This window comes from Centroberyx gerrardi, chromosome 19 (genome assembly GCF_048128805.1).
Source record: "Centroberyx gerrardi isolate f3 chromosome 19, fCenGer3.hap1.cur.20231027, whole genome shotgun sequence".
Classification (NCBI taxonomy): domain Eukaryota; kingdom Metazoa; phylum Chordata; class Actinopteri; order Beryciformes; family Berycidae; genus Centroberyx; species Centroberyx gerrardi.
The window spans coordinates 7,166,690-7,175,659 of NC_136015.1; the positions used below are offsets into that span (position 1 = coordinate 7,166,690).

General features: G+C 45.4%; 1 protein-coding gene across 1 annotated transcript; it reads right to left on the reverse strand.

Moving 5' to 3' along the window:
* On the reverse strand, window positions 1–4,060 carry irx1b (iroquois homeobox 1b). The gene is made up of 5 exons (XM_071914917.1): window positions 3,824–4,060; window positions 2,649–2,891; window positions 1,113–1,905; window positions 784–844; window positions 1–49 (listed from the first exon to the last, which is right to left on the reverse strand). The coding sequence occupies exons 1-5, from the start codon at window positions 4,058–4,060 to the stop codon at window positions 1–3; spliced, it is 1,383 nt and encodes a 460-aa protein (XP_071771018.1).
* Between the last annotated feature and the right edge of the window lie 4,910 nt (window positions 4,061–8,970).

Here is an 8,970-nt window from a genome sequence, read left to right on the forward strand (position 1 = left end):
TCATAATGTCGATGTCAGAACTCGCTGTGCTGCTGTCCCATGGTGAGGTCTAGGTTTGACAGGGAGGAGAGGAGGAGAGAAAAGAAGAAAAAGAAAAACATAAGTCAGAGATGAAATGAGTGTAACAGTGAATACTCTATTTCCTCCAATGATATTGAGTGATTTATTGGGTCAATAAAAAGATGGGTAAACTGCTTCCAGTCTGTGATCACCAAACAACCCCAGTATAAACAAAAATCAATTAAATTGTCAGAAAAGCATTAATTTATGCCTTCTCCCTTAAAAAAACCCTATTCTCATATAACTTACACCAGTCTGATGCTACTTATTAATATGTATACTATGAATTTAGTACTTAAAGATTTACATAAGCCCTAAAAAAGATGGGCAAACTCTATTCTTGCAAATAAAAAGGTGGATAAAGTGAGTTTTGGTGGTTTTACCCTTCACTACATAGCTGATATTGCTATCAGCATTTTCCTTAACATATGTGCATTGACTGAGGGGGCGTGAATAAATGGCGGTAGATTATTTAAATGACATAGGTGGCGATAACTCAGTGTTGGGGGGGCCCCCGTAGGACATATGAGACTGTGCCTGGCGAGGCGTTAAAGTGGGGATTCAATCACTTGAGATGATTTATGTGCGAGGTCCCCCCTTCCACCCAGTCAGGTGTAACAGTGTTTACCTCAGCTTTAAGCTTCATTTAGCAGAGGATATATGAAAAGAAAATGAGGCTGATAATGTCATAATGTCAGAGCGAGTTGAAATGCATTAAGTTACCTGTCAGTGATCAGCTGAAATGAGGACTTGGGGGAATCGGGCCTGTGGTCGCTCTCCTCGTCTATAAAAAGAAACAATGCAATAAATTATTTTAACTGCTTATATCAGTTAGGATTTTGTTTTCAATTACATTATTTTAAAAGATACTCACACATTTCAGTTGATAATTATTCTGAATACTTATAATTTTTTGCAGTTTATTACAGCATATTGGAGGAATTGTTATTGCCATATCAAAGTAACACTTGTATCATTAATGAGGCCTATTCTGGCAACCAATAATCCAAAAAATAATTCGCGCAGGCCCTCCAATAGTCCATACAACCTACCATCTCGCTTTGGACTGAAGCTCCCCGACGACTCTAAATCGCTGTCATCCTCCGTCCCCGAGGCGCCCGGGCCCGCCGCCGCCGCTCGCGCGTCATGACGCGCCGCCGGTGCGCCGTGGAGAGGCAGGTGTCCGGCCGGGGCCCCTCCGAGGAGCGACCGCATGTTCAAAAGAGAGTTGGCGTTCAGAAAAGCCGCGTTGGCCCAGTTGTGCAGCTTGCCAATCTGGCACGTATATATCCCATGACCCGGGAGTAAAGCCGGATGGCCGGCGGAGGCCAAAGCCGGGTGGTGCGCGTGGGCCGCGGGGGAAGGTTTGTGAGAGCTGTCCGGGGCCGTGGCGGTCTCAGCCAGGGACCAGATTTTGGGCTTGCTCTGCGCGGGTCTCTGGCACTCCTGTCTACTGGGAGAATGATCCACAGCGAGTTTCACAACAGGCGCCTTTATCAGAGAAATAGCCCCCTCCGCTGCTCGCAGGCCCTCCACAGAAAGCGTCCTGCCGCTCTCCGAGCTCTTCGGCTCCGAGGCCTCTCTGGCGGCCAGGCCCGCCTCTGCCTCTCCCTCTCCCTTCCCAGAGCCCTGCTCCCCCGCGCGCTGCTCCTCGGGCCTCTCGATATCGACGGTTTCCAAATCGATCTCCTCCTCTTCGTCTTCGTCGTCGCTCCCGTTCTTGCCGTGCTCGTCCTCGTTGTCGCTGCTGAAGATCCGCCCGTCCCGGTCCTCGGCGCTGCGGCCCCAGGTCACCTTGTTCTCCTTCTTCAGCCGCCTGCGGGCGTTGGCGAACCACGTAGACACCTGGAATGAAGAAGACGGGATTTGTTTTACACCTTATATATCAGAATAAAATCAGTGACCCCTGTAAATAAGCGACTGAAGTTGACATGTCCCAAAACTATGATTGTTTAAAACTATGATAGATTTTCAGAAGCGAAATGGCAGAAAAGTTTTCTTTCTCTTGGTGGAATTCCTGCCACTTTTATTTTATTAACTAAGAGTATGACAAGAACACTGAACATCAATGCTGCTTGGTTCCCTGATCATTCACATGAGAGGGAACTCAGTTATCCTGATTTTTGAAGGTATAAGAAAGGGTGCAATATCACCAATTTGTGTGTGTGTGTGTGTGTGTGTGTAGGGGGTAACGTAACGAGTAGTGTAACGAATTACTGATCCCAGGGAGTAATAAGTAAAGTTATGACACAACTTTTCAAACGAGTAATGAATAATTCACTACTTTTTTTTTTAAGCTAGGGTCCCAACATAAGGAGAGACTGATGCCCACCCAGGAGTGGCGTTGCTGTTGTTATTGGTGGTGTGTGTGTGTGTGTGTGTGTGTGTGTGTGTGTGTGTGTGTGTGTGTGTGTGTGTGTGTGGAGGGGGGGTGGGGTGGGGGTGGGGGGGTGGGGGGGATACTCCAGGGACCCTGAATTATTCCTAATAAGTCATGCCATTAGGCTATTTTAAAATGCGTAATGTTACTTGTTTCGGAGTAATCAGCCCATCGCTGTTAGCAAGGGGAAACAGCTTAGCATTCCCACCTGTGTGAGTGTCATTTTGGTGATGATGGCCAGCATGATCTTCTCTCCTTTGGTGGGATAGGGGTTCTTCTGGTGCTCCTGCAGCCAGGCCTTCAGAGTGCTGGTGGTCTCCCGGGTGGCCGTCTTGGCCCTCGACGGGTCCCCGTACGGATACTGGCCGTACGGGTAGAAGCCTTGAGCGGCGTGGACAGGCAGAGCGGCCGGGTGGGCCCCCGGGCTGTCCTTCAGGTCATACTGGGAGCCCTGAGGTGTTGGAGAGAAAGGTGGCAACTTGTTGAGCGACCTGTCCTTAAAATGTACTCTCTCTCTCTCTTCAAGTTCACAGCATACGTAAATTAATTACTTTTTAATTAGGATTTTATTTGTACAGTTTAAACAAAAAGTTTTAAAAAGTTTTAAAATATCCTTAAATTTGATTTTGCACCAACTATACGGGGCAGCCTAAATTTAATATATCCTGAATTAACAATAGATAATTATTCTTTTCTTTTTTGAAGCGCTCATCAGGTTATTTTAATTTTGCGGTCTTTCCACTACCTTAATAAACATCTTCTTTTTCTGAATCTCTAAATAAAAACGCCCCTTTATGTTTTTTTTCTCTCTTTTAGAAAGGCTGATATTCCATAGTTTTTCCACAACATATAGTGGATAAAGTTTAGATTATCACTGCATTGTTTATATTTGTTTGTTTGTTTTGAGATGTCCGCGATTTATTTTCCAAAGTCTTGTAGCAAAAAACTGAACCCACATTTGCATGTAAAATTAAATGTTATATTTGTTAATCAAATGATTTAGGCTATCATATGCTTATTTTATGTAATATCGGCTCATCTGAATTTGACATATGAATTGCAAGTGTGAAGATTTTGCAAAGTAGCCTCAATGCACTAAATTTAGGTTTAATTAGCAGTTTAACATACATGTTAACGTCAATGATTGGTATGATTTTGAAAATTAGATTTACTGAGGATAAAAAACTACAAATGCTTAAATTGGAAAATGAATGACTGAATGAATGAATGTAAGTTAAAAAAATCAAAATCATTTGCATTGCATGATTGCGAAGTAGTTTATCAATACAAGAGAATAAACCACAACAAAATGAATATCATCGAACACCTCGTCTCGTTCAACCATGGACGCACAACTGAGTCTCAACAAGGCTAAACTCTCACCATTTGGGATATGAGGGCGAGGTCTGTGGCTCCGCTGTACGGCAGAAAGGCACTGTAGTTGTGAGCCGCCCATGGGCTCCCGTACATCCCCAGCATGGAGCCGACAGCGGCGGCGGTAGCGGACGAGCTCACGCCGCCGTCGGTGCCTCCTTCCCGGGCAGAGGCCGGCCGCTCGCCCCCGTACACCTCGTGGGAGGCACTTAGGAACTGGGGGTATCCCAGCTGAGGGAAAGACATGTCCGGAGACGCGTAAATCTCTCTCAAAGTCAAAGTCACACAACAACAAGAGGAGGCAGCAAAAAAAGAGAAAGTAGCAATTCCCAGAAAGAAGAAGAAGATGAAGGGGGTGTCTAAATCACCACAGCCCCCCCTGAGTCTGTCAGCTTCCACTTCCACCGACCCGTAGTCCTCTCAGAGCCGCAGTTTGGCACCTTGAGTGCGGAGTGATGCGTCTGTCTGGCCGCAGGAGCTTCTGGATGTGGAGCTGACTGACTGATTGGCAGCCTACTTAAGCACCAAGCTCCTCCTATGCCCGGGGCAGGCGATTAGTGCATTGGTTAGGTCGTGTGTGTGTGTGTGTGTGTTGTGTGTGTGTGTGTGTGTGTGTGTGTGTGTGTGTGTGATCTAATTTCTGCCCTGCAATATTCACCATGTCTGTACAGAGATACAGAACAGGAACCTGTGAAAGACAGCGATTCTCACTGTTAAGTGTGTGTGTGCGCGCGCGCGCGTGAACTGTATATTCCACCTGCCTTTTTGTGGTCAATACTCTGTATGACTTTATTTAGCAAAATCCACCATCTCTGTCCTAAAGTAACAGGGATGACAGGATATCCATTGTCATTTTTCTTTATTTTTTTTTTTTTGACAGTCCAGTTCTGTCGTTAGAATACAGAAAAAAATCTCAGACTAAAGGCAGAAAATTATATAATAATAATATTCATATTCATATTTAAAATAGGCTAATAATAATAATAATAAAAGAGGAGGGGGGAAAGGGAATTCCATATTAACAACTGTTGTAACTTGGATGAACACATATATTTTGGACCTTTCTCATTGGGAAATGTTTCAAAAATGTTTCTTTCCTGGGTTTGACAACTGATCCGGAGGATACAGGGCGGACATACTGGCCAGCAGATGGGCCGGGAGGCATCGATATGCTCGGCCAGATCCGAGCGGAATGTCCGTGATTATCGACGGAAGTCAGTGGAGCATATTTTCAGACTGAAGATAAAGGAGCCTGGAGATAATGAGCGAGATTGACGAGGATAAGAGATAGCAAAGATATGTCACACGCAGGACCTGTCGACTGGAAAATGACAGATGTTTGCTGAGAAGAATGGACTACTGTATTGAAATTATAGGCCTATAGGCTGAAAGTATTTAAAAAACAATTATGGAAGAGTGTACATTTTCTAATGATAGAATAATGGCGCATGTGCATTTGAATATGGGATGCAAGTTAACTGCAAATATATTTAAAATATTTGAAACCTGTACAACAAATGGACTGCAGTCTGACTGCTTAATATGGAAGGATGCAGATTGATGTTTTTTCATTGATGAGGCTTAGCTATCAAAACAGCAACTCTAGTTCAATGTGCTCCTTTGAACACACACACACACACACACACACACACTCTCTCTCTCTCCACACACACACACACACACTTGGGCAGCGCTAATGAGGTTGAGCACCCTGCGCCCTGCTCAGTGGCCCTGTGGCCCTCCTGGGTTCCCTCAGAGGTTAGCTGTGTAATTACTCCATCCCCATAAATACAGATTCATCATTTCACACTGGAGCGCCTGATGAGCTTGGCTGAGCCTAGCTGGAGAGAGAGAGAGGGAGGGCAAGAGAGAGAGAGAGAGAGAGAGAGGAGAGAGAGGGAGGGCGGGAGGGAGATCTAATGATTTAATTACAGTGCTTAAAGCTCACTCTGGCTAAGTGATGGACCCTCTCTCTCTCTCTCTCTCTCTCTCTCTCTCTTTCACCGTTTTCTTCCCTCCTCAGCGCTGGCACCTAGGGCTTTACTCATGAATCTCAAAGCTGTTTTCTAAACACATATTATGACGAGCGGCGCTGCGTGTGTGTGTGTGTGTGTGTGTGTGTGTGTGTGTGTGTGGAGAGAGAGAGAGAGAGAGAGAGAGAGAGAAATGGATGCTTAATCTCCATGGCATTTTAAATGGCATTCATGGAGAGCGGCTCTATCCTCATTGCCAAGGTAAATGGAGCCAGGGGACTCTCCATTTCAGCTCGATAAAAGAGCAATGTTAAAGACCCTCACCATCCCTCTCTCTCTCTCTCTCTCTCTCTCTCCCTCTCTCTCTCTCCCTCCCTCTCTCTCTCCCTCTCTCTCGTTTCTCACTTAAAATTAATGTTTTTCTCATGACAGGGGAGGGAAACGAGACATATCCACCATCTAATAGGATAATATAGCCCCATCCACCCCCCCTCCTCCACCCCCCACCCCCCCTCTCTTCTCTCCCTGTCCTCCTCTCTCCCTCTCTCTCTCTCTCTCTCTCTCTCTCTCTGCCTTTGTAGCTCCCTGATTTCCATAGTGTCTCTGTGGAGAGGCAGTTAATGAATTCCTCTGAGCTGGAGAAAGGGGGAGAATGGTTTGGCGGTTTAGAGAGAGAAAGAGAGAGGGATAGGGGGAGGAAGGCTTTGAGCTATGCCATTCAACTTCACAGCCTCGGCCTGCTTGTGCATTCACCGTGTGTGTGTGTGTGTGCGAGTGTATGTGTGTGTGCACGCGTATGTGTGTGTGTGAGGAGTTGTGTGTCTTTTAACATGAACCTGCTAAGACTACCAAATATTTAGACTGGCCTCAGACCTCTTTTTATGGCGACGGTGGATTGAGGGATCTCAGGAGGCAGCTTGACTCTATTTGAATCCCATTCCCTGCTATTAGCCCGGCCCAGACAAAGGAATAACTTACCGCAGGAAACATTCAAATAAAGTCCCACAATCCACTTGCACTGGACATTTCCTCCTGGGTAATTTGCGGCGAGGTAAACGAAGAAAAGCTCAGGCGAGTCATGGCGGCGCTTTTTTTGTGCGCTCGCTAACGCTGCAACAAAGCAGGGATGATAGGAGTAATGCAATAATGATCTTGTAATTGGCTTATTTGGCATTCATTGCATTCACAAATGCCTCACTGCGAGACCTATGTTCTATTATATGTCAAAATTTGAATTTTCAACGGTGTTGGAGACATAAAATGTGAATGTTCACTAGAAAAATATATACTGAGTTAAAATCTTAATTGACTTAAAACAAGTGAAAAAAAATTGCCACTGGGGTGAGATATTTCCACTTTTTCCAATTATTTTTTTTCCAGAAACAAGTTTTAATATCTTGTGAAGCAAGGCAGAATACGGCAGGTGACTCCACTAATATCAAAAATGATGCTTGATTTAAGACAATTCGGGAAACAAGTTTATCTCACACCACTGGCAGATTTCTCACTTGTTTACATAGAGATAGAGATATTTTGAAGACTGATAAATTGTCTTTTGGGAGCGTTGTGATCAGAGCTTCCAAGATGCCTGAGATTCTGGAGGGAGCGGAGGGAAGGAAAGACAAGCGGGATAAAGATAGAGAATAACTTGTCTTCACCTACTTGACAGCGGAGATAAGCGTTGATAGATTCGGCACTGACCTGATGTTAAAACAGATGGATTGCTCTAATGCATACCAGATAAGCCTGCCAGCCTGAGGTAATGTCTTCAGTTACCCAAAGTTTTATGAACCCTCACGTCGAGCTCGAACTTATTTTCATCGATCAATAACACTTTTTCTAATCCGCGTCGCATCTGACATCCAGGACAGGAGATTCATTCACAGTCATAACGGCTTATATCACCTATCACATCAGTGGAAACTCCACCTAGAGGGAGAGCAAGCCCAGATGAAAGCCACTCGCCCTTTATTTCAGCGGAGATGGATACTGTTGGTTGAACATTTCGACCCAGAGGGGAAACGCCACACAAAGAGCCCATATCATTAGCAATTAGCGGGTGTGCCGGCGTTTGTTTGTTAATAGCTCCTTTAGAAGTCCAATGGGACTCATTTACAGTGGATGGGGCTGATAACAAACCCTGACCTCCGGCGAGGGTCACCACGAAGCGCTCAAAATGGCCGCGCCGCTCGCGAAATCCAACCGCGTCGCCTTTTATTCGCTGACCGCGGCTAAGCGCTGCCGTTAAATACAGTTCCGTCATTCCCCATAGAGAGCGCGATGAAAACAAGCGATGTTCAACAAGATCGCTGACTGAAAAAAAAGAGGTGAATTCCCACCTCCTCCTCTTTACAGAAAGGCTTAGCGGGGGGCTTTTCTCATGGCCAGGGATCTGATTGTTTTCTAAACGGATTATTAACTCTTTTGTTACAGTAGGGGTCACTTTAATGCTTCTTAGGGTCCATTAGCATTGCTTTAAAGAACACACACACACAGGCACACACACACACACACGCACACACACAGATTGCTGTGTTCTAGGCTTTGGCGTTTCTTGTCTTTGTTGTTCACAGTAGGAGGGGAATGATACCGTTATAATGCTGTTAAAGACAATACCTCAACTTTAAAGGGGGAGTGTGAGGGAAGGGATGTGTGTGTGTGACTGTGTGTGTGTGTGTGTGTGTTGTGATGAAAAGGTGCCCTTAGGAAGACCAGTAAGCTTAATGCAATAGTGCTGACTTCAATGGATACCTCAAAGAGAAGGAGCATTACACAGTCCTCTCCAGTGAAAATCCCCAACAAGTCCTCAGCTGAGAAAAGGATCAGCTCCATCTTCACTTCAGAATTACCTGCTATCACCAAGCCGGAGGAATGAGCACCAAATCGCCAACTTGTCACCTATGACAGATATTGTCTAATTGTTTCTTATTATTTACTTTCCATTAATCCGTTTGGAGTCTATACATTCAGACGTTATTGTCACAGCTTCAGTTACCCTTGGGAAAATCAAAGATACTCAATTCAGTTCCATGAGACAGGTCAAAGCATCGCCCCGCCACAAAGCACCGAGGTGTTTGCTCTTTGGCTCATATTGACCATATGAATGTGGCGCGGGTGGGGGGGGGGGGGCTCCAGAGACCCGGGGATCATGCCTGGGTGCCTCCCCCAGCTTTGAGCTCCTGT

Bases quoted from the DNA above. Each gene is read 5' to 3' on its own strand.
- irx1b (XM_071914917.1), bottom strand. From the start codon at position 4,060: ATGTCTTTCCCTCAGCTGGGATACCCCCAGTTCCTAAGTGCCTCCCAC. The intron at 845-1,112 runs GTAGGTTGTATG...TTCTTTTTATAG, and splicing joins CTTCAGTCCAAAGCGAGATG to ACGAGGAGAGCGACCACAGG. The intron at 50-783 runs GTAACTTAATGC...TGTCAAACCTAG, and splicing joins TTTCAGCTGATCACTGACAG to ACCTCACCATGGGACAGCAG.